This window comes from Microcaecilia unicolor, chromosome 14, assembly GCF_901765095.1.
Source record: "Microcaecilia unicolor chromosome 14, aMicUni1.1, whole genome shotgun sequence".
In the NCBI taxonomy this organism is placed as follows: Eukaryota; Metazoa; Chordata; class Amphibia; order Gymnophiona; family Siphonopidae; genus Microcaecilia; species Microcaecilia unicolor.
In genome coordinates this window covers 4,277,776-4,303,958 of record NC_044044.1, presented here as the reverse complement: position 1 = coordinate 4,303,958, position 26,183 = coordinate 4,277,776, and the positions used below count along the sequence as shown (strand labels likewise).

The 26,183-nt window shown below is 41.9% G+C and overlaps 1 protein-coding gene across 1 annotated transcript in view; it reads right to left on the bottom strand.

Annotated features, from left to right (window-relative positions):
• Positions 1-2,237: 2,237 nt before the first annotated feature.
• Positions 2,238-26,183, bottom strand: part of LOC115458169 (vomeronasal type-2 receptor 26-like) — a 42,927-nt gene continuing 18,981 nt past the window's right edge. The window contains exons 4-6 of the mRNA XM_030188027.1: positions 19,545-19,772; positions 18,664-18,787; positions 2,238-3,154 (exon numbers count right to left, since the gene is read on the bottom strand). Of these exons, the coding sequence (XP_030043887.1) occupies positions 2,238-3,154; positions 18,664-18,787; positions 19,545-19,772 (1,269 nt within the window). The remainder of the gene's footprint in view (positions 3,155-18,663; positions 18,788-19,544; positions 19,773-26,183) is intronic.

The following is a 26,183-nucleotide window of genomic DNA, read 5'->3' as shown; positions in this document are numbered from 1 at the left end:
TGCATGGTAAATTTGAGATGTATGTCAAGAGAATTCAACCATGCTATAAACTGTTGTAGAGAATGGTGAGACACTATCCAAAAGAAGAAAATTTGTCAATAAAACAATGTCAAATTTTAATGTGTTGAAACCAGACAGAAGTACATTGATGGATTTCTTCAAAAGTACTCATATATAAGTTCACTATACTCAGAGCTGCAGCTGTACCCATGGCGACTTCGTGTACTTGTATGTAATATGTAGATTCAAACAGAAAATTGTTCCTCAATAGAACCATCTTGGCCAACTGCATCAAAAAGGGTGTAGGCACACGATCTTGTAGTTGGTCTTTGTGATAAGGTTCTATGTACTATTTCCAAAGTTGAAGGGGGCATGTCGGAGGCATAGCGAAGGCGAGACTTGGGCATGCCTAACATTTGGACGTCCTTGACCTATAATCGAAAAAACCAAGGACGTCCCTGACGAACATTTGGACGTTTTCACTTGGACCTGTTTCTCTTATGACTAAGGCACAAAAAGGTGCATGAAATGACCAGATGACCACTGGAGAGAATCGGGGATGACCTCCCCTTACTCTCCCAGTGGTCACTAGCCCCCTCCTACCCTCATTAAACATCTTTAAAAACATTTTGTGCCAGCCTCTATGCCATCCTCAGATGTCATACTCAGGTCCATGACAGTGCATGCAGGTCCCTGGAGTAGTTTTGTAGTTTTGCACTTCAGACATGTGGACCCAGGCCCATACCCCCCCTACCTTTTACATTTGTGAAGGAAACAGCGAGCCCTCCAAAACCCACCACAAACCCACTGTACCCACATCTAGGTGCCCTCCTTCACCCATAAGGGCTATGTTAGTGGTGTACAGTTGTGGGCAGTGGGTTTGGGGGCTCAGCACACAAGGTAAGGGAGCTATGTACCTGGGAGTAATTTATGAAGTCCACTGCAGTGCCCCCTAGGATGCCCGGTTGGTGTCCTGGCATGTCAGGGGGACCAGTGTACTTCAAATGCTGGCTCCTCCCACGACCAAATGGCTTGCATTTGGCCGTTTTTGACATGGACGTCTTTTGTTTTGAAAATCGCCGAAACATCCATGACTAGGGACGACCAAATCAAGGGATGTCCAAATTTAAGGATTTAGATGTCTTTGATGGTATTTTCGAAACGAAAGATGGATGTCCATTTTCAATGGCCTTCTCTGTACATTTTCTAATTGCAGTATATCTTTTTTGAGATGTGGTGACCAAAATTGCACACAATATTCGAGGCGGAGTCAAACTGTTTACTAAGCAGCGTTTCAGGCGCGTTAACATTTTTAATGCGCGTTAACCATGTACGTGCCTATAATATCCCTATAGGCGCCTACATGGTTAGCATGCGTGCTAAGTGTAGGCACGCTAAAAACATTAGCACACCTTAGTAAACAGGACCCTATGTTTGTTGTTCCTATTTACATCTTACTTTGCAGTTGATGGTGTTAATTTTCAATCTTTTGTCTGATTCTTATTTAAAGACACCTGGTATACTATGGTCTCTATTGCAAACTCACTATCGGGATATCATGTCTTCCTGTTTTGGTGATATCTTTGAAACATACCTTGTTCCGAAACATGTGCTTTTGAACGACTGTCAGCCTTCCCCCAGTTTCTAGTTTAAAAGCTGCTCTATCTCCTTTTTAAATGCCGATGTCAGCAGCCTGGTCCCACTCTGGTTAAGGTGGAGCCCATCACTCAAGAATAGATGTCCCCTTTCCCAGAATGTTGCCCAGTTCCTTACAAATCTAAACCCCCTCCTCCCTGCATCATTGCCTCATCCATGCATTGAGTCTCTGGAGCTCTACCTGCCTCTTGGGCCCTGCGCATGGAATGGAGAGAAGTTCAGAAAGTGCTACTCTGAGGTTCTGGGTTTGAATCCACTTCTTTGACTGTCTTAATCCCCTTTGCAGTCTACAAGTGACACAATCACAGAATATAATCAAAGGACTAAGAATGTCATATTTCTCAATGTATTAAGAGCTGTTTGATGTGAAATTAGAAAGAAAAATTCACTACAACTATAACCGGTTGGGCAGATTCTATTGAGCCAATTAGATTATATTGAGCCTTATACTATTTGTATAATGATTGAAAATGTATGGATAAAGAAGTCATAAGCATTCAGATTATAAAATTCAATCACTTTAAATAATATCAAAAGAAAAGTTCATCTTTCCACCAATGTAAAGTGGAAGAAATCCTCTCTCATGTGGTATTTGTTGGATGTGGTTTTCCAATTAAATGCCCCCTTGTGTTCAGGTCAGGCCTGAGCAGCATAATGTAGCACTTGGGGGTGAATATACAGCCCAGCAGCCCAGCACTAGAAGCCAGGATAGCAAATATCTCTACAGCCACCATGTATTTGCCTTTGGTGCTCAGATAAGCTGGAATGAAAGATACCCAGACACTGCAGAACACCAGCATGCTGAAAGTGATATGCTGAGCCTCATTAAAACAATCCGGCACCTTCCTTACAAGGAAAGCCACAGTGAAACTTAGAAGAGACAAAAAGCCCATGTACCCAATCACACTATAAAATGCAGTGGTAGACCCCTCATTACACTGCGGTATTATCTTCCCTTTTTCTGACTCTGTATCATATTCAGGGAATGGAGGAGAGATGAGCAGCCATACAATACATATCATTATTTCACCAGAGGTGGAGAGAAGGACTATATAGCTGGAGACTCTTGTCCCAACCCACTTTTTTAACCTGCTGCTGGGCTTAGTGGCACTGAAGACAATGACAACTGTAACAGTTTTTGCCAATACAGAAGAAACAGCAATGGTAAATATTATCCCAAAAGCAGAATGCCTGAGTAGACAAGTCACTGCCCCAGGCTGACCAATGAATAACAAAATACAGAGAAAAGACAACATTAGTGATATGAGGAGGATGTAGCTGAGATTCCTGTTATTGGCTTTCACCACAGCTGTGTCCTGATATTTGACAAAGATTCCCAACAATAGGGCAGTGATGATGAATAAGAGAATAGAAATGGATGACAAAGTTGCACCCAAGTAATCGTCATAGGACAAGAATTCAATGACTCGTGGGAGACATTCATTCTTCTTCTCATTAGGCCATTGATCTTCAGGGCATTTCATACAGTCATTGGCATCTATGGAATATAACATATCTTTATTATTACTTTGTAAATATTTTTATACCAAACAAACCAGGTTTTTTTTTAGAAGAAGGAAACAATAGCTTATATAGATGGGTCTGACTGGCAGGCTACATGTACCATCTGTGAAGGATGCAAGTACCTAGATCAGTTGTTGGTGTGAAAGGTAATGGATGTCAATTTTTTTTAAGGCAAAAGGTCTGCCCTCAGAAAACAAACAAAGCAGATCAGTAATAAAAAAAAGAAGTGATTTATTAATAGTTACCCAATATGGTCATATTTCACCCACAGGCTATGTCATTGGTAAAACTGAAACTAAAAACATACATAAAATACAATTTAAATCATATAATATTAATGATAATAAATAAAACACATTTAAAAAATCATATATTAAAAAAAAAGGTTAGAAAAGAGAAACTACTTACATATATAGGACATGTATGCTCAGGGTGAATGTATGTGCATAAGAAGAATGAAACAGTCAAGTTTAATCAATGATAACATGCATCTATGCTCATGTGAAAAATGCCAATTCATTTAAAATGCATAGGTATAGTGTGAAATAACAAAGCCTATTTTTGTGTAACCGTGCACAGTGCAGAAGGAAACAACGTCATAAAATATCTCAAACTTAACTATAACGAAGCATTATTTCAATGTGACTGTGCTCTGTGGAGGATGAGATTTTAAAAAAAAACTTCCATAAAAAAATTAAAAAGATGCCTACCTAAAAGGGGATAAAAGTCAATATATCCCTAATAGTCAAACTATTTCAACCACCTGCAAATATAAAACATACTTCTTTTGAGAATTCCAAAGAAAAGGTGGCTTGATCAAAACATTTAAGACATGATAGTTGCAAAAACGAATGCAAATGAAAAAGTAGGGATTACTTACATATAGCACTTCTCTCCAAAAGGCCAGACAAATCAATGTGGATTTGCCATACCTAGTACATTGGTCTTTCCAATGTATATTAGTTTATATGGACACATGACCATATACACCACATGTGTTATTCTACAGTTGGAGAATTGTCTCAGCTGATACCGATTTCCTGACTCAGGTTGTACAAAACATTTTGTCTTCAAATTTACATGACAAACAGAACATTGTAAACAGAGTTAATGTCCTCAAATCCTTTTTTTTGTGTGTGGTATGGAAAGTTAATACACATGTGGTATATGCAGTCATTTGCCCATGTAAGACCATGGAAAGACCACGGAAAGACCACGAGAGCACTAAAAAATGTATATTGAACATTGAAGTGCTATAAGAAGAAAAATGTATGAAAAACTACTAGTTGAGCACATGAATGAACAGCAGCATAAATTTGATGATTATGTTTCATAGTGATATTAAAAATTCATCAACACTGGAGAGGAGGGGATATCAATAGGGCATTATTGCAGGCTGAACAGAGATTCATTTCAGGTTTGACATTGTGAAACCCAAAGGATTGAACCAAGAGAGAGAGATTTGTCAGTGTTTATATGATACTAGCAAAACATGCCCATTTCTGGAGGAAATGAAACGGGCGCTAGCAAGGTTTTCCTCCCGAACCCCCCCTCCTTACCCACCCCTTCGGCGTTGAAAGGTTTTCCTCCCGAACTCCCCCCCCTCCCTACCCACCCCTTCGGCGTTGTGAAGCCACTGACCGCCGTTGGTCCGCTGACACCATTGCTCCGCCCTCGATGTCATCACGTTTGACGCGAGGGCGGGGCCCGGTGGCTTCACCACCACGAACCTTCGAACCCGAAGGAACTGACGTCAGTGTCCTCAGAACGTTGAGGGTGAGTTTTATTATATAGGATGTTCGGCCATGAAAATATTTTCAGATTTTTAATGGTTACGAGATTTTTTATGATTGTCTATGGGGCTCATTTTCAAAAGAGAAAAACCTCTAAAAAGTGGTATAAAGAAGCAATTGGATGTTTCTCTCACAAAAACATCCAAATCAGTATTTTCAAAACCTATTTTTACATGGTTTTCTATGAAGTCCATCAGAAGTACATTCAAATCACAAGTGGGTGTATCAGAGGTGTGATAAGGGCAGGATATGGCGGTTCCTAGCACTTGGACGTTTTTCAGAAATAATGGAATAAAATAAAAATGTCCAGGACTAAAACCAAGACGTTTTGGTCTAGATCTGTTTTCAGAACAAATAAGGCACAAAAAGGTGCCCTAATTGACCACATGACCACTGAAGGGAATCAGGGATAATCCCCAAATACCATCCCAGTGGTCACTGACCCCCTACCCCCCCCCCCCCCCCAAAAAAAAAATATGAATAAAAATATGACTTACCAGTCTCTGTGACAGCTGCAGATGTTAAAGTCAGGTCTATTAGAGCAGCATTCAGGTCCCTGGAGTAGTGTTATGGTCTCACTTGTGGTGGAAACTGTGACCCCTCCCAAGGTCACCAAAACCCTACTGTATCTATATATAGGTGCCCCCTTCACCCATAGGGGCTAATGTAATGGGAGACAGTGGATTTTGGTGGGTTTTGGAGGGCTCAAATAAGGAATAAAATGAGATAAGATATGGGAGAAAAGGTGAGATGTGTACCTGGGAGCATTTGTATTAAGTGCATGGAAATGCTGTCCAGGGTCCTCCATTGCTCTCCTGGGATGTCTGTGAGACCAGTCTACTAAAAATGCTAGCTCCTCCTACATCCCAATGACATGAATCTCTATGTTTTGCACCTATTCATTTTCTTTTTAAATGGAACAAAAAACAAAATGTTCAAATCACAAATCCTTGTTCAAAACAGTATTTTTAGAACAAAAAACCATAGTTGTTTGTCTATTTTGAAAATGAACTTCTTTCCTTTTCAGACTTAGACATCATATCAAAAATGCCCCTCCACATCACTGTTTTGGGTGCAGTTAGGGACCCTTTTACCAAGCTGTGAAAAAAGGGGGCCTGTGCTGGCTTTGGCACGTGTTTCTGACATGTGCCTAGGCCCCCTTTTACAGAAGTGGGTAAAAGGTAGGTCTTTCTTTTTTTGAGACATTTTGGGGGGTGAGCCCTTACCATCACCCATTGAGGTGGTAGTAAGGGCTCCCACAGTAACCTGGCAGTAACCAGGCAGTGTGAGGCACTACCCAATTACCATTGGTGCTACAAAAATAAATATATTTTTGTAGCACTGGCTATGACATTGCGCTGGGCTTGGGAACTCCCGCCGAGCTACTGCTTTTTAGTGAGTGGTAAGTCTGCGTTGGGCTTACCGATGCTTTGTAAATGGGGTCCCTATTGATTTGACTTTTATTAGTTGCTAGAACATTTTTGTGTTTCCAAGTATGTATGTTATGTATGTAAGCATGTATGCCCCGCCAGCATTGTCCGCCTCCAGCTGCTGTTGTCTGCCTCTGGTGATCACTACCACTCTCCTGGCCGCATACTGCTGTTTCTTCTGCGCTTCATCTGCACTTCCTGGGTATTGCTACAGTTTCCCAATTATGGTCGCCTTGCCGAGAACTGCTCGAGCCACTCTGGTCCATCTCAGCATCTGGATTTCCACCATCCATCTTAGTCTCTCTTCCCTTTTCCTTTTCCTTCTTACCCTGTTCTTTCTCCCCTATCTAATGCAATTGTAATTGATTCTTCTGTGCATTGTAAGCCACTTTGAGTCTGCTTCAAGTGGAAAAAAGTGGGGTATAAATGTTCATAAATAAATATACATAATTTGTATTTTTAAGTTTGAATATTTATTCATGTTTTATTTATGATAGTATCTATTTCCTCATTTATGAATTTATTGTTCATATTTAATACTTAATCATTTGTTTTATATGGGCTGTAATGTGGGGTCTTGTAAGTTTTGTGATTAGTTTTAATAATTTTGGATGTTTGGGGTCTTGGACTAACATTTTAACCATCTTTTTATACATTAAGATACTCTGATGATGTCGCTAGATTGCATAAAAAGATGGCTACTGGAAAACATTGATTTTACAGCATTTTTAAAGCTCTTTTCATGATCCAGCAGTAATTTCAGTCATTTTTGAGTGATTATCGATTGTGCATTTGCCTACTTTTGGATTTTAGCATTTCTGTAAGACTGACATTTTTAAGGACCCATTTTGAGCTTAGATGTTTGTCATAGTTTGGGGGATTTGGTTTACATTTCTTTTATTGCGTGGCAGTTTATTTTGACCTTTGACCCAAGCAAATGGATATAAAAGCAGCTAATAGAAGTAAGTATGGGAAATCCACATTGCTTTGTCTATGGAGAAAGAGTTCTACCCTTTTGGAGAGACAGTCTGTATGTAACTCCTTCTTTTTCATTTGTATTCATTTTTGTAATTATCGTATCTTAAATGTTTTGTCCAAGTCCCCTATTCCTTGGAATTCTCAATGGAAGTATGTTTTGTATTTATAGGTGGCTGAAATAAGATCTTATGTATGATCTATATTTTTGTCCTGTCTAGATTTAGTTTAGGTGAATGGTTTAGTTGTTATGTAATTGTCATGACTGTGACTTTATTCCATGCCTACGCTCACCTTGCCTCCAGGTGACCGGGTCCTGTGGTTGCTTTGGACTGTTTTTTTCCCGTTTCCCAGATGTTTTCCAGGTTCCATTCCGGTCCTGATGTTCCAGCTTTCCAGACTTGCCCCGGTGGTTCTGCTGTCAAGCCTCACCAGTGACATCATCCCCCCCAAACCCACCTCCCCGCTCCCCCCATTTTCGATTTCTGTTGATGGCTCTCTCATTCTCCCTGTCTCCTCAGCTCGAAATCTTGAGGTCATCTTTGACTCTTCTCTCTCCTTCTCTGCTCATATCCAGCAGATCGCCAAGACCCGTCGTTTCTTTCTTTACAACATCCGTAAAATCCGCCCCTTTCTTTCCGATCACTCTACCAAAACCCTCATCCACACCCTTGTCATCTCTCGTTTAGACTACTGCAATCTGCTTCTTGCTGGCCTCCCACTTAGTCACCTCTCCCCTCTACAATCGGTTCAAATCTCTGCTGCCCGTCTCGACTTCTGCCAGGGTCGCTTTACTCATACTACCCCTCTCTTCAAGTCGCTTCACTGGCTCCCTATCTGTTTTCGCATCCTGTTCAAACTTCTTCTACTAACCTATAAATGTACTCACTCTGCTGCTCCCCAGTATCTCTCCACACTCGTCCTTCCCTACACCCCTTCCCGTGCACTCCGCTCCATGGATAATCCTTCTTATTACTACTACTACTACTATTTAGCATTTCTATAGCGCTACAAGGCATACGCAGCGCTGCACAAACATAGAAGAAAGACAGTCCCTGCTCAAAGAGCTTACAATCTAATAGACAAAAAATAAATAAAGTAAGCAAATCAAATCAAATTAATGTGAACGGGAAGGAAGAGAGGAGGGTAGGTGGAGGCGAGTGGTTACAAGTGGTTACGAGTCAAAAGCAATGTTAAAGAGGTGGGCTTTCAGTCTAGATTTAAAGGTGGCCAAGGATGGGGCAAGACGTAGGGGCTCAGGAATTTTATTCCAGGCGTAGGGTGCAGCGAGACAGAAGGCGCGAAGTCTGGAGTTGGCAGTAGTGGAGAAGGGAACAGATAAGAAGGATTTATCCATGGAGCGGAGTGCACGGGAAGGGGTGTAGGGAAGGACGAGTGTGGAGAGATACTGGGGAGCAGCAGAGTGAATACATTTATAGGTTAGTAGAAGAAGTTTGAACAGGATGCGAAAACGGATAGGGAGCCAGTGAAGGGTCTTGAGGAGAGGGGTAGTATGAGTAAAGCGACCCTGGCGGAAGATGAGACGGGCAGCAGAGTTTTGAACCGACTGGAGAGGGGAGAGGTGACTAAGTGGGAGGCCAGCAAGAATCAGATTACAGTAGTCTAAACGAGAGGTGACAAGGGTGTGGATGAGGGTTTTGGTAGAGTGCTCGGAAAGAAAGGGGCGGATTTTACGGATATTGTAAAGAAAGAAACGACAGGTCTTGGCGGTCTGCTGGATATGAGCAGAGAAGGAGAGAGAAGAGTCAAAGATGACCCCAAGGTTTCGAGCTGAGGAGACAGGGAGAATGAGAGAGCCATCAACAGAAATAGAAAATGGGGGGAGCGGGGAGGTGGGTTTGGGGGGGGAAAATGAGAAGCTCGGTTTGGGTCATATTTAATTTCAGGTGGCGTTGAGACATCCAGGCAGCAATGTCAGACAAGCACGCTGAAACTTTGGTTTGGATGCAAGGTGAGATATCAGGGGTAGAAAGGTAGATTTGGGAGTCATCAGCATAGAGATGGTAGGAAAAGCCATGGGATGAGATTAATGAACCAAGGGAAGAAGTGTAGATAGAAAAGAGGAGGGGACCAAGAACAGAACCCTGAGGTACGCCGACAGGCAGAGGGATAGAAGTAGAAGAGGATCCACCAGAGTGAACACTAAAGGTGCGGAGGGAGAGGTAGGAAGAGAACCAGGAAAGGAAAGAGCCCTGGAATCCAAGTGAGGACAGGGTATCGAGAAGTATGCTGTGATCGACAGTGTCAAAAGCAGCGGAAAGATCAAGAAGAATGAGGATGGAATATTGACCTCTGGATTTAGCCAGTAATAGATCATTGGAGACTTTAGTAAGTGCAGTTTCGGTTGAGTGGAGAGGGCGAAAACCAGATTGTAATGGGTCAAGAATAGCATGTGAGGAGAGAAAATCAAGGCAGCGGCGGTGAACAGCACGCTCAAGTAATTTGGAGAGAAAAGGAAGGAGGGAGATGGGTCGGTAATTAGAGGGACAAGTAGGGTCAAGTGAAGGCTTCTTAAGGAGAGGTGTGACCACAGCATGTTTAAAGGCAGCAGGGACAGTCGCAGTGGAAAGTGAGAGGTTGAGAATGTGACAGATAAAAGGAATAAGAGTAGGAGAGATGGCATTAAGAAGGTGGGTGGGAATGGGATCAGAGGAACAGGTGGTACATTTTGAGGAAGAAAGGAGAAGTGTAGTTTCCTCAATAGTAACTTCAGGAAAGGAGGAAAGGGAATGAGGGGAAGGAGAGAGAGGGGAACGGACTAGTGGAGGGAGAGCTGGTGAGGTAGAGAAAGCAAGGTTTATCTTTTGAACCTTGTTGTGAAAGAATTCAGCAAGGGTCTGAGGAGATAATGAAGGGGGAGTTGGGGGAGGGGGCACCTTGAGGAGAGAGTTCAATGTGGTGAAGAGAAGTCGAGGATTAGAGCCAAGAGAGTTCCCTTCTCCACTACTGCCAACTCCAGACTTCGCGCCTTCTGTCTCGCTGCACCCTACGCCTGGAATAAGCTTCTTGAGCTCCTATGTCTTGCCCCATCCTTGGCCACCTTTAAATCTAGACTGAAAGCCCACCTCTTTAACATTGCTTTTGACTCGTAACCACTCGCCTCCACCTACCCTCCTCTCCTCCTTCCTGTACACATTAATTGATTTGATTTGCTTACTTTATTTTTTGTCTATTAGATTGTAAGCTCTTTGAGCAGGGACTGTCTTTCTTCTATGTTTGTGCAGCGCTGCGTATGCCTTGTAGCGCTATAGAAATGCTAAATAGTAGTAGTAGTAATTGCCTTATTAAGCACCTGGGAACTTTCAGGCTTTGCCTTTGCAACAGAGGTCTTCAGATGTGCTTTTGTCTGAGAGTGTTTGTTGCTGCTCTAGCTCTGCTAGTATCTGCTTTGTGTGTCCTTAGCTTTAGTTTCTTCTGTTTGTTTTTGCCTTGTGTCTTTAACTTTAGTTCCTTGCTGCTGTATCTGCTCTGCCTAGCTTCAGTTCCTTACTGTTTGTTGCTGTTTTGCTCATTGTCAGTTCTAGGTTCCCTCCTGCTGTTTCAGCCCTGTGTGTCTTTAACTTTAGTTCCCTGCTGCTGTATCTGCTCTGCCTAGCTTCAGTTCCTTATTGTTTCCCTGATCTGTCGGTCTTCTGCTATAGTTCCCTGCCTGCTTGTTCCACCCTGGTTGTCCTTAGCTTTAGCCCTTCCCCGTTCCTATCAGCCTTGCCTGAGTACTTCAATCTGGTTCCAGTCCAGCCAAGCCAAATCCGCACCAGCTTGTGGTTCCAGTCCAGTCAAGCCAAGTCCGCTCCAGCTTGTGGTTCCAGACCAGCCAAGCCACACACTGTTCCAGTGTGTGGTTCCTGTCTAGTCTGTTGGTATAGTCCAGCCAAGCCAAGTCTGCTCCAGCTTCTGATTCCAGTCCAGCCAAGCCAAGTCCGTTCCAGCTTTTGGTTCCAGTCCAGCCTGTTGGTGTTTGTCCGTGCTTCCCTGTTGGGTGGTCTTCCTGCTGTTGCTGGTCTCTGGCAGCAGCCCAAGGGCTCACTACTCCAGATCGCTTTCAGCGACATGACAGTAATAGACCTTATTTTTATGCCTGTCTTTATTGTACTCCTCACAGAAGACTATGGATAGAGCAGAATATAAATTATTTAATAAATAAATAGTTTAACTATTAGGGGTATATTGATTTTTAACCCCTTTTAGGTAATTGTCCTTTTAAGGTTTTTGATTGAATTTTTGAAATCTCCTCCTGCACTGAGCACAGTCACATTGAAATAATGCTTTGATATAGCCATGTTTGAGATTTTTTAATGAAGTTGTCATTTCCTTCTGAACTGTGCATGGTTACTTGAAAATAGGCTTTGTTATTGCACTTTATACCTATAGGGGTACATAAGTAATGCCATACTGGGAAAAGACCAAGGGTCCATCGAGCCCAGCATCCTGTCCATGACAGCGGCCAATCCAGGCCAAGGGCACCTGGCAAGCTTCCCAAACGTACAAACATTCTATACATGTTATTCCTGGAATTTTGGAGTTTTCCAAGTCCGTTTAGTAGCGGTTTATGGACTTGTCCTTTAGGAAACCGTCCAACCCCTTTTTAAACTCTGCTAAGCTAACCTACTTCACCACTTTCTCCGGCAACGAATTCCAGAGTTTAATTACACGTTGGGTGAAGAAAAATGTTCTCCGATTTGTTTTAAATTTACTACACTGTAGTTTCATCGCATGCCCCCTAGTCCTAGTATTTTTGGAAAGCGTGAACAGACGCTTCACATCCACCTGTTCCACTCCACTCATTATTTTATATACCTCTATCATGTCTCCCCTCAGCCGTCTCTTCTCCAAGCTGTATAGCCCTAGCCTCCTTAGTCTTTCTTCATAGGGAAGTCGTCCCATCCCCGCTATCGTTTTAGTCGCCCTTCGCTGCACCTTTTCCAATTCTACTATATCTTTCTTTTTGATGCGGCGACCAGAATTGAACACAATACTCAAGGTGCGGTCGCACCATGGAGCGATACAACGGCATTATAACATCCTCACACCTGTTTTCCATACCTTTCCTGATAATACCCAACATTCTATTCGCTTTCTTAGCCGCAGCAGCACACTGAGCAGAAGGTTTCAGTGTGTTATCGACGACGACACCTAGATCCCTTTCTTGGTCCGTAACTCCTAACGTGGAACCTTGCATGACGTAGCTATAATTCGGGTTCTTTTTTCCCACATGCATCACCTTGCACTTGCTCACATTAAACATCATCTGCCATTTAGCCGCCCAGTATCCCAGTCTCGTAAGGTCCTCTTGTAATTTTTCACCATCCTGTCGCGATTTAACGACTTTGAATAACTTTGTGTCATCAGCAAATTTAATTACCTCGCTAGTTAGCATACATTAAATGCTAGAAATGCCCATAGGAATATATGCAACTTCCAGTGTATCCTAGATATCTTTAAAGGAGGGGGTTCCTCACATACAAATTCTTCCTATTACCCAGCTCCACTTGTATCTTAAACAGTACTTATACAATCTTTAAGGGACATAAAGATTAGGATCTATGCTCATGTCACCACCATTTTGGCTTTAAATGTGAGCCATGCACTATCTTATGGTGGGCATGTATTCATCATTCGATCCATATTTTCAAACTTTTTTTTAGACTTTTTTTTAAACTTCAATCAACTTAATTCAATCCAATATTCAGACTTGCAGAATTGTACTTAGCTTGAAATGAACTCTTTTCTTCTTATTTTCTATAGTCTCATTCATAACGAACATTCATCTCGGAGACATATAATCCGACATGAATTCATGTTTTGCACATAGTGCTGTATCAAGGTTCCGTCTCCTCAATCGAAGCTGGAAACATGTCCGTCGCTTTCTCAGTGATTCTGCAAGTCTGAATATTGGATTGAATTAAGTTGATTGAAGTTTTATAAAAAGTCTAAAAAAAGTTTGAAAATATGGATCGAATGACGAATACATGCCCACCATAAGGTAGTGCATGGCTCACAATTAAAGCCAAAATGGTGGTGACATATCTGATAGATCCTAATCATTATGTCTCTTAAAGATTGCATAAGTACTGTTTAAGATACAAGTGGAGTTGGGTAATAGGAAGAATTTGCATAGGAATATATAGGCATCTCTAATGTTTAGGACACGCTTATTTTTAGCACATGCTAAAAACACGCGCGCCTTTGTGCTAGGGGCACTAACCCCCAGATTATATATATGGCAGCTAGATTTGCACAGAAATAAGCGCGTAACTTAATTGACAGAATAAGATAATCAGTGTTTTTAACAGCACTTAAAAAGAAATGATGAGTGATAATTGGCAATAATTACAATTTATGTGCGAAAATCGCTAAGGTATTCTATAAAGAACTGCACCTAAATTGCAAAGTGCACAGTTTAAAATAAATGCACATAGCTGAAAAGAGGCATGTTTATGAGTGTGTTTATGGGCGTTTTGTGGATGTTCTATAATTTCCACACGTAATTACAGAATACGGGCCAGGGCGCCTAAATCTACACACATGGATTTACAGCAGGTTTTTACTGGCGTAAATGAATGCACATAGATTTAGGTGCTGCAGTATTGATAAGGCATATTCTATATCCCGTGCCTGAATTTTATAGAATATGCTTATTTCCATGCGGATTTTTTAGGCGCCATATATAGAATCTAATCCTATCACGCTTATTTTGGAAAAAGAAGGGCACCCATCTTCCAACACAAATCGGGAGATGGGCATCCTTCTCTCAGGGTCACCCAAATAGGCATAATCGAAAGTCGATTTTGGGCGTCCCCAACTGCTTTCTGTCACGGAGACGACCAAAGTTCCCGGGGACGTGTCGGCAGTGTACCGAAGGTGGGACAGGGCGTGGTTAACGGATGGGCGTCCTCGGCCGATAAGGTAAAAAAGAAGGGCATCCCTCACGAGCATTTGGACGACTTTACTTGGTCCAATTTTTTTCACGACCAAGCCTCAAAAAGGTGCCCAAACTGACCAAATGACCACCAGAGGGAATCGGGGAATACCTCCCCTTACTCCCTCAGTGGTCACCAACCCCCTCCCACCCAAAAAAATTAAAAAAACATTTTTCAGCCTCTATGCCAGCCTCAAATGTCATACCCAGCTCCATCACAGTAGTGGGTTTGGGGGGGGGGTGGGGGGTTGGGGGGCTCAGCACCCAAGTTAAGGGAGCTATGCACCTTGGAGCAATTTATGAAGTCCACTGCAGTGCCCCCTAGGGCATGTGAAGGGGTCCAATGCACTGGTCCTGGCATGTGAGAGGGACCAGTTCACTATGAATGCTGGCTCCTCCCATGACCAAATGGCTTGCATTTGGTCATTTTTGAGATGGGCGTCCTCAGTTTCTTTTTTTTTTTTCTTGTTTATTTATTCATTTTAATCAGATTTACAAGAAACACCTTGATTGTTAAAGCATCATACAAATAAAATATAATATAAGAAATTAACAGTCAATTAGGTAAAAATTGAAACTCAAGTCCATAAACTAGGGATCCAAAATTCAGGAACTCAAGGGGAGCAAAAATAATAGGAAATTATTAAGGATTACAAAATCTCTACTGAGAAGAATTACTTATTCATTAAATGCTTATCCTTTTTCACCGAGGCTATAAGAGCTGATAAATGTGCTGGTTCTGTAAATACATATTTCTTCTCATCAAGTCTCACTATGCACTTGCAGGGGTATCTTAAAAAGAAGGTAACCCCTAAATGCAATATTTCGGGCTCAAGGAGCAAGAATTGTTTCCTCCGTCTCCGTGTCTCTTTGGAGACATCAGGAAATAAAAGTATTTTATAACCCAAAAAGGGTGTGTCTTTATTTCGGAAAAATAGGCGGAAGATCCAATTTTTTGTCAGGCAATAATGCAACAGTCGCAACCAAAGTTGCAGCCGTTGCTAATTCGGAATCAGAAGTGTCAATGGGCTTTCAGGTATTTGATTCAGTTCTTTTCCTGGGATATAATAAACCATAGTAAACGGTGGTAAATTCTGCTCTGGTATATTCAAAATGTCCCGCAAATAACGTTTTAACATATCAAGAGGAGCAACAGTCTTTATCCTAGGAAAATTAACAAATCTTAGATTGTGATTTTTTGTATAATTATCAAACATTTCCATTTTTTTTCTAAGATTTGTCAAATCATTTGTCATTAAAGGTTCAATCGTTTCCAGTTTCATAATCCTTTGATCCATTTTTTTCAGTTTTATCATCAATAGCTTTAATCTTTTCCTCTGTTTTTTGTAAGTCATTCTCTAATAGGTTTATTTTAGGTGCAATTTCATTAACCTGTTTCAAAAAAGTTTGGCCCAGGATAGCAACTAAGTCCCGTGGAGGGGCATAATTGAACGAAAACGTCTATCTCCATGGGCGTTTATCTCCGAGAACGGGTCCGTGAAGGGGCGGACCGAACCATATTTTCGAAAAAAAATAGACGTCCATGTTTTATTCGACAATTTGTGAGCTGGGCGTTTTGTTTTTCAGTGATAATGGAAAATGAAAGCGCCCAGCTCAAAAATGAATAAATCCAAGGCATTTGTTCGTGGGAGGGGCCAGGATTCGTAGTGCACTGGTCCTCCTCACATGCCAGGACACCAACCGGGCACCCTAGGGGGCACTTTTACAAAAACAAAAAAAAAGGTAAAAGAGCTCCCAGGTGCATAGCACCCTTCCCTTGTGTGTTGAGCCCCCCAAATCCCCCTCAAAACCCACAAGTCTACACCATTACTATAGCCCTAAGGGGTGAAGGAGGGCACCTACATGTGGGTACAGTGGGTTTGGGGGGGTTGGACGACTAAGCATTAAGCAGCACAATTGTAACAGGTAGGGGGGGATGGGCCTGGGTCCACCTGCCTGAAGTCCACTGCACCCCCTAACAACTGCTCCAGGGACCTGCATACTGCTGCCAGGGAGGTGGGTATGACATTTGAGGGTGAAAATAAAAAGTTGTGAAACATCATTTTTTGTGGTGGGAGGGGGTTAGTGACCACTGGGGGAGTCAGGGGAGGTCATCCCCGATTCCCTCTGGGGGTAATCTGCTCATTTAGGGCACTTTTTGGGGCCTTATTCGTGAAAAAACAGGGTCCAGGAAAAGTGCCCTAAATTCTAGCTACAAATGCATACTTTTTTTCCATTATCGGCGAAAGGCGCCCATCTCTCCTTGGCCGATAACCACGCCCCAGTTCCACCTTCGCCACGCCTCCGACACGCCCCGTCAACTTTGTACGCTTCCGCGATGGAGTGCAGTTGAAAACGTCCAAAATCGGCTTTCCATTATACCGATTTATTCGTTTTTGTGAGATAAACGTCTATCTCCCGATTTGGGTCGAAATCTAGGCGTTTTTCTCTTTCAATTATAAGGTGGATAACATGTCCATTGTAACCTCCTTTGGTTTAACTAGTAATTCCTTTGGAATTTCAAACCTTTCAGAAGTCTTCACACGTTCACTCTGTCCTTCGGCTCCTCACCCCTCAATTCGCGGCGACATCTCTCCCTTCTCTGATGGAAGCAAGACCTCAATTCGACGCTCTTCCGGGTCCATAACACCTTCACAGGGAGACCCCGTCGAGTCAGCGAAAAAGGAGCTTGCGCCTACCGGCTGGGGAGGTGGAGTGCGTATAGCGGAGCTCAGAGTGACATCAAGGCCAGGGGAGCCCGATTCTCCCAAAACGCTGGAGCTTCCTACTGGCTGCATTCCGCTACTTTGTAAAGCTCCCTGCTGCGGTCTCAAAAAACGATCAAGTGGACCAGCTAAGGAGGGAGTTAGTGGCGAGGTCCTGATCACCAATCTCCCTCTGCGTTTTGGCATCGTGTAACAATAGGATTGAAACTCACAGCGTCTCAGTAGAGTGCGGCCATCTTGGATCCCCCAAGCACCCTCGGTTTCCATTATCGGCGAAAACCGAGGTCGCCCATCTCTAAGGATTACCATCTCAACATTTAGGTCAACCATTTCTTAGGTCAACCTAAATGTTGAGATTTGGGCATCCCCAACCGTAATATCGAAATGAAAGATGGACGCCCATCTTGTTTCGATAATACGGGATGCCCCGCCCCTTCATGGGGACATCTTCAGAGATGGACACCCGTAGAGATGGGTGCCCCCATTCGAAAATGCCCCTCCATGTGTTTTAAATGGATTGACATTATTCATATGAGACCAGATGCATGTTAACATTCATTAAACTTGACTGTTTCATTCTTCTTATGAACATGCAACCACCCTGCGCATACATGTCCATTATATTTAAGTAGTTTCTCTTTTTTTAACCTTTTTTAAAATGTATGTTTTTTTAATGTGTTTTGCTCATTATCATTAATATTATATCATTGAAATTGTATTTTATATATAGTTTTGTTTTTAGTTTTACTCCTGACGAAGCCTGTGAGCAAAAAGTGGCCATGTCGTGTAACTGTTAATAAACCACTTCTCTTTTTTTTTTTTTAAATTACTGATCTGATTTCTTTGTTTTTTGTTTAAGATGATATATGTGAAATAATGGGTGATACTATACTTTGGTCATGAGGATTTACACCACCTAAATCTAGTGTACATCCTGGCACACAAGTTTGGCATGGATCCTCCACATTCAGTAACACTGCACAGATCTTCAGTGAACGCCCTGACCCGCCCATGCCCCTGCCATGGCCACCACCTCTTTTTCAGTTTTGTGCTAAAAGATTTGTATGCGGATCTGTATAGAATAGTGCTTAGCAAGATGCATGTGTGAATCCAAAACATTGCCAATTAACACCAATAGTTGATTGTTAGCACTTGATTATTGTGCTAATTGGCTCATTTGCCAATTCAGCATCTTGCCACATGTATGCAATGTAATTTCTATGGGCTTCCTTTACAAAGCCGCAGTAGTGATTCCTAGCATGGCAAATGCAACAAAGCCCATTTAATTCCTATGGGCTTCATCACATTTGCCATGTGGGAATCACTACCATGGCTTTGTAAAAGGAGCCCCGTGTTTGCAGTAAGGGCAGATGTTCATATGTGCCCATATTAAGTTGATGACTAGATGTTCCATAGTTATAACATAAAGAACAAAGTCACAGCGAAGGAGACAGAATGTTGAGTCCAGTTGAAGCTTTTTGACATCATCCATTCTGTCTCCTTCACTGTGACTTTGGTTTGATCAGTGCGGAGGATTGTTTTAATCTGTGTTTGCCCCCCCCCCCCCAAACACACACCCACACCCACAGTTATAACATAACATTATGTGTTTTGTCTACCTGTTGTGTTAGAATATTCCCCTTCAGAACAAGGGACACAGTCAAAGCAGCAGACTGGCTTCTCACGCACAAGAACTTTCCTGTATCCAGGTACACAGCTCTCAGAACACACAGAAAGGGGGATCTGAGGAAAGGAAGAAATAGAGAAATAGAGTCACAGTCCTAAACAGCAATTGCTTGTGTCTTTAATAGTGATTGTCTGCTATACCTGCCTCCAAACCTTCTAGTGTTCTAATCAGAACATGCTTAAATTTTCTCCAGTAAAAAGAGCATTTCTGAGCTATCACAATACAGCTACATGAAAACTAGTTTAAACATTTATATTCTGAGGGGTCAATATTCTAAAGGCTTTAACCAGGCAGGAAAGGCTTCTGCTCAGTGAAACCATGCTGAGCAGACAATGCCTATATATTTAGCAGCACTTCTGAATAGTGGAAGTGAGTGCCAAAACAATAACTGGTTAGGTTAAGGGCGGTCTGGGATCAGAGCATGGGTGGAGCCAGTACTTAACTGGTTAACAGTGATATTCAGTCCACTAATTAGTTAACTGAAAGTGGTTAAAGTTAGACAGCTGAAAGGCTATGTTCTGGTTTCAAGATCAGCTGGTGCCTTATTAATATATGAGTTGTCATGCTAACCTGCCCCAGCATTGAATATCTGTGGTTAATTCTGCCCATGGCAGTGAGCAACTAAAAACTGCCTACTTGTCACAGGCTAAATATCCACCACTGAATATTTTCAACAAAGGACAGGAACATTTATTCTAGTTATCAAAAATGTGAATACAAACTTTGACAACTCCTTATCTTCCCCTGCTTGTTCTAAACTGCTCTGTTTCTACACTGTTTTCTCTACTATAAACAGATTAGAAAGTGTCAGGCCTGGTTAGAGGGAGTATTCCATATGATGGCAGTTTGGTTCACAAAGAGTTGCTTGTCCTTGGGAGCTGAGGGGTTGAAACTTCCACAATGGATTAAAGAGGGCAACTGATTGGGGAACAGATGCAATTGTATGATGTCATAGTGAGTTGCAGCATGTCTTTTGTTATCAAAGAAGATCTCATTTCCATCTTGGGCTTTAAAACGAACCTCCTTAAGGTATTGGTTGAACTAGAAAGGAAAATAATGGTTAGATTTTGTTCTTTTTTACTTAGGTATAAATCGCTTATAATTTATCCTACAAGTGAGAGTCAGACTTGTACTTGTTCCATCCCTTTCCATGTTTGTTACCTTCTGTCCTAGATACTTGTATAACCCACAGCAGAGTCATTCTGAAGTCCTTCTCACCGCTCCCCCACAACACACACCAAAACTAGGGATGGGAACATTGAAAATGTTTGTGTTATTTCTATTTGGAATTTTTCATGTTTCTTCTTAAAGAGGGTGCATTTCCTCAGATTCTACATATGCCCCTGGATTCTATATAGCGTGACTGAATTAGTTAACATGCCAATCAGCACTGATAATTGCCAATTAAAAATCAATTATAGACACTAATTGGCAATAATTAGAATTTACACGCACAATTGTCTAAGTGTATTCTATAACGTGATAAGCCTAAACTCTAAGTTGCATAGTTGAAAAGGGGTTGTGGTCATGGGAATAGAATGGGTGGGTCATGGGTGTTCCTAAAATCTATGCTCTTTGATGTAGATTGCACCTGATCCACTTAAAATTTAGGCATCTGCATTTACATCAAGTAAAAATAAGTTCATTATGTGCACATAGAGGGGCATTTTCGATATGACGTCTAAGTCCGACTTTGGACATTTTGCAGAAAACGTCCAAAATCTGAATAGGAAAGAAGGCCATTTTCAAAAAAGAAAAACGTCTATCTTTTGTTTTCAAAAATAGAAGGTTTTGTGATTTGGATGTTTTATTTTTTGGTTCATTTTCGAAAAAAAAAAAACCTGTCCAATTACAAAACGCACAAAATCAAGCCATTGGGATGTAGGAGGATCTAGCGTTTTTGTACACTGGTCCCCCTGACATCCCAAGAAAGCAATAGGGCACCCTAGGAGGCAGGGCCTCTGAGGGGGGGGTGGTGCTGGGGGGACAACATTCCCTGGGCCCGGGCCTCCAAGTGGGCCCTGGTGCCGGGGTCTCTCTCTCTTCCTGCTCCCAGGCCGCCGGCACTGCAGTCCCCGGTCTCACCTGCCCGCCCTCGTCTCCGTCAATAGCCCCCCTCTATCCACCACCATGACCGGACCCCTGCATTCAAATCAGCAGTACCTCACCTCCGTGTGAAGGCAGCATATAGCCTCCCTTCAGGCCCTCCCTCACTGTGCCCCGCCCTCGCAGAAACAGGAAGTGATGAGGGCAGGACACAGTGAGGGAAGGCCCGAAGGGAGGTGATCTGCTGCCTTCACACGGAGGTGAGGTGCTGCTGATTTGAATGCAGGGGGCCTGGTAATGGTGGCGGATGGAGGGGGCTATCGACAGAGCCAAGAGTGGGCAGGTGAGACCGGGGACTTCAACGCCAGTGGCCTGGGAGCAGGAGAGGGAGGCGACAGTGGTAGGGATTGGGGGAGGGGTTGCAGTGGCAGCGGCCCCGGGCCCAGCTCAGTCTCTTCGCGGCCCTGCTAGGGGGCACTGCAGTGGACTTCATAAATGCTCCCAGGTACACATCTCACCATTGCTCCTTACCTTGTCCGCTGAGCCCCCCAAAACCCACCCAAAACCCACTACCCTCAACTGTACACCACTATCATAGCCAATATGAGTGAAGGGGGCACCTATATGTGGGCACAGTGGGTTTTTGGTGAGCTTTGGAGGGCTCACAGTTTCCTCCACAAGTGTAACAGATAGCGGGAGGTAGAAGCCTGGGTCCACCTGTCTGCAGTGCACTGTACCCACCACTAGACTACTCCAGGGACCCGTATGCTGTTCTAATGGACCTGAGTATAACATATGAGGCTGGCAAGTAATGTTTTTCATCACATTTTTTGGAGATAGGAGGATGTTAGTGACCACTGGGGGAATAAGGGGAAGTCATCCCTGATTCCCTCCAGTGGTCATCTGGTTATTTAGGGCACCTTTTTGTGCCTTATTTGTTAGAAAAACAGGTCTAGCTCAAAATGTCTAAGTTTTAGTCCTGAACATTTTTGTTTTCTTCCATTATGGCTGAAAAACATCTAAGTCTCTGAAACTTCCAAGTCCCGCCGTGAGCACACTCCTGATACTATCCCTTGAGATTTGGACGCACCTCTAATGGACTTCAAAGAAAAATGTCTAAAAATGAGTTTTGAAAATACTGATTTGGATGTTTTTGTGAGAAAAACATCCAAAAGCAGACTTATGTCACTTTGTAGAATCTGAAGAGCAACGGAGTGGAATTGGCCATGAGGTGGTACAATTAAGGATGTTAATAAAACTGCTTACATTTCTCCCACCTTGTGAACCACTCTACTCTGTTACTTGGATGTATTGAACAAATCTCAGTGGGAAGATCCATTCCCCCCTGCTGACCCACAGAAGAGATTTTTTTTTGTTACATTTGTACCCCGCGCTTTCCCACTCATGGCAGGCAATCGCAACTGGTAACAACATACTCCTTCTACAATTCGACATGTCCAGTGCCTTTGACATGGTTAATCATGAAATACTATTGCATATACTAGAATACTTCGGAGTAGGAGGCACAGTTATCAAATGGTTCAAACGATTCCTGACTACAAGATCATACCAAGTAACAATGAACGTGGACAAATCACCCACATGGACACCTGAATGTGGAGTCCCCCAAAGATCCCCCCTTTTACCAACCTTATTCAACCTAATGATGATACCATTAGCCAAATTTCTAGCTAACCAAAACCTCAACCCTTACATATATGCAGATGATGTCACTATATACATCCCGTTCAAACATGATCTAAATGAAATCACCAACTAAATCAACCAAAGCTTTCACACAATGCACACATGGGCAGATGCTTTCCAACTAAAACTCAACCCAGAAAAAACACAATGCCTTGTACTCACCTCACAACACAATACAAAAAATTTCTCCACCATAATCACACCATATTGCTCTCTCCCTGTCTCACAAAACTTGAAAATTCTTGGAGTCACCATTGATCAAAATCTCACTCTTGATACCCACGTGAAAAACACGACGAAAAAGATGTTCTATTCCATGTGGAAACTCAAAACAGTTAAAACCGTTCTTCCCGTGATACATCTTCCCGCACCCTGGTACAATCAATGGTAATAAGTCATCTAGACTATTGCAACGCACTGTTCGCTGGTTGTAAAGAGCAAACTATCAAAAAACTCCAAACTGCCCAGAATACTGCCGCCAGACTCATATTTGGAAAAACTAAATATGAAAGTGCAAAACCCTTAAGAGAGAAACTTCACTGGCTCCCAATTAAGGAACGAATTGCGTTCAAGATCTGCACGATTGTACACAAAATCATTCACGCAGACGCCCCAATCTACATGCTAAACCTCGTAGACCTACCTCCCAGAAACGCCACAAGATCATCCCGCAAATACCTCAACCTGCACTTCCCCAGCTGTATAGGACTAAAATACAAGCCGATGCATGCCACTACCTTCTCCTACTTGAGCACGCAGTTATGGAATGCACTACCTACAGACTTGAAAACAATCAACGAAATAACTATCTTTCGCAAATCTCTGAAGACATACTTCTTTAACAAAGCCTACAGTGAGAACTGATAACCGACAGCCTCACTACAATTCCTTACCAACCCAATCAGTTATGAAAACCCACCCTCTATAACTACCCTAATCACTCCCTCCTTCTTCTATCCCCCCTTACTTAAACTAGGCACAATTCTACTGTATCTGATATCCTGATATGACAATGTCTACATAACCATGTAAGCCACTTTGAGCCTGCAAATAGGTGGGAAAATGTGGGATACAAATGCAATAAATAATAATAATACCCCGTGCTTTCCCACTCATGGCAGGCTCAATGTGGCTAACATATTATATACAGGTACTTATCCGTACCTGGGGTAATGGTTAGGTTAAGTGACTTGCCCAGAGTCACAAGGAGCTGCCTGTGCCTGAAGTGGGAATTGAACTCAGTTCCTCAGTTCCCCAGGACCAGAGTCCACCACCCTAACCACTAGGCAACTCCTCCACGGGCATCACTGTGCCTATCAGACTTGCAATTATTAATGGATCTCACCTCCAGAAATTGTATAAACTGTTTTAAAACTTACATTACATTTAATATTATCCTTTACAACACCTTGTGGAAACACATTTCTTTTATATTCTATTCTAAACAAGAATGCCTAGGCATTTTCCAAACTAATATATATAAACGTTTTTTTTTCCATGAAATTTTATTAAAGTTTAAAAGTTATATCAGAGAGAGAACCAAACATGAACAATGTATTAATACAATTCAAGGACAAAAACAAAAACACATCAGAGGCATATGTTAGCAACATAAATGAATATTATTAAGAGCTATCTACGTTTATTGTTAACAATTGAATAATCATATTATTTATGTAAGTCAAGTGACTTAAGATACTCATTTAAAGGGGACCAAATTAATTGTTTTTTTATGAAGAGACCCATTTAAGGTGGTGGCAGCTAATTCGTTATTTATGATATAATAAGACTGATTGCCACCAGAAATGTTAATTTAAAAGCTTGGAATTCTTCCAATTGGTCAATATGAGTTGTTGTGCAATGGTTATTAATATGTCAAAAAGTGGTTTGATTATCAGGGAGAGGGCCACGAGGAGAATAGGACTTGAAAACTACTATAGAGACAGTCAGCCTGATGGAGGGACAGTAGAGGAGGTCCTTGGTCTGGAGAGCCCGATGGTTGGAGCCGCGGAGGATGACCGTTTGTTCCACCATTTTGATTCCTGCACAGCTGACTCCGTTGCTGTGGATGCCTGCATGCTGTTGCTGTTTCTTCTGTGCTTCATGTGTTCCAGCAGGGCACTGTTGCAGCTCCCGTGTGAGGATCGCCTTGCTGTGTCAATCACCTCTGCCTGGATCTCCATCTTTCCATTGGCCTCCTGCCGTCCATCTTTGTCTCCCTTCCCATTCCCTCTCCCTTCTCACCCTGTCTTCCCGCCCCTCACTAATGTAATGTACCTGTAATTGTATTTATTTTATTAGCTCATTGTAAGCCGCTTTGGGGCTGCAAACATGTGGCAAAAGGCGGGGTATAAATGATCTGAAATAAATAAATAAATAAATAAATAAATAAATAAATACTGCGTAATTGAGTTTGAAACTCTTACTGATATTGTCCCAAATGAAGGTCCAGAAATGAAGGATTGACATGTGAATTAAGGTACCTATATTAGAATGGCAATGCCAACATAAATTAGAGGAGGCCAAACAAGCACTATGTAATTTCCTGGGGGTCCAGATAGCTCTATGGTAGAGAAAGAGCATGGAAGGTGAGAAGTTGGCTGCAGATAATAGCTTGAGAAGAGAAGACCATAGTGAAGTGTTGGAAAGGTCAGGGATATTTGTGTTAGTGTCAGTTTCCCATAGTGATATAGTAGAAATTTTATTTTTATATTTGTACGAGAGTATTAATTTGTAAATAGATGAGACAATGTGTCCATTGTTTAAAAGAGTATTGGTTAATTGATAAATTGAGGGTAAGGATAGGCTTAGATTGTTTAGTAATTTAGATTTATTTAGACAGTGTGTTAGCTGGAGCCATCAAAAATATTGTGTTGAGCTTATTGAGAATGTTGATTGTAGTTTAGAGAATGGTAAAATGGTCTTATGAGTGAGATCCAATATATCATTTAGAGACCATATTTTATTTTTTAACCATAATGGCCAATGACACACATTGTTATTAATTTGTATATTAGGGTTATACCATAGAGAGATATGGAAGGTTTTGGTATGTCTAAAGTACGATTAAGTTCTTGAAGGCAGAGTTTGGTGTTAACAAGAATTATATTATCTTTTAAATGATGGAGCATTGTGATCGTTAGTAGATGTATGGGTATAGTAAAAAAGAGGGATGATTCTAATTGTAGCCATAAAGAAAAGTATTCAGTTGGAGTGGAGAACCAATGGCAACCTTGTTGAGTTATAAATGCTTTGTGATATAAATAAAAGCCAGGGAATAGGACTCAAGTTTCTCTTTTGGAGCTTTAAGCTTTATCATGGCTATGCATGGGGATTTAGATTTCCAAAGGAAGAGAGAAAGGAGTTTGCTCATATGTTTATAAAAGTTGTAAAAGAGACATGGGATCATGCTTAGTATGAAATTGATTTTAGGAGAAACCATCATTTTGATTGTTTCTAGTCTTCCCCACCAAGACAGATGTAAGGGGTGCCAATTAGATGTTTTAGAAATTTTAGAATATTTTCACTATTGATATTTAAGGCGTTAGTTAGAGTGCTACTAAGTTCAATACCTAAATATCTAATTTTAAAAGGGAACCAAATTAACCTATATGGATGGATGGAGTCTGAAGTGGCATGCACATTAAGAGGGAGTACTTCTGTTTTAGATTGGTTTAATTTATAACCAGAGATTTTTTA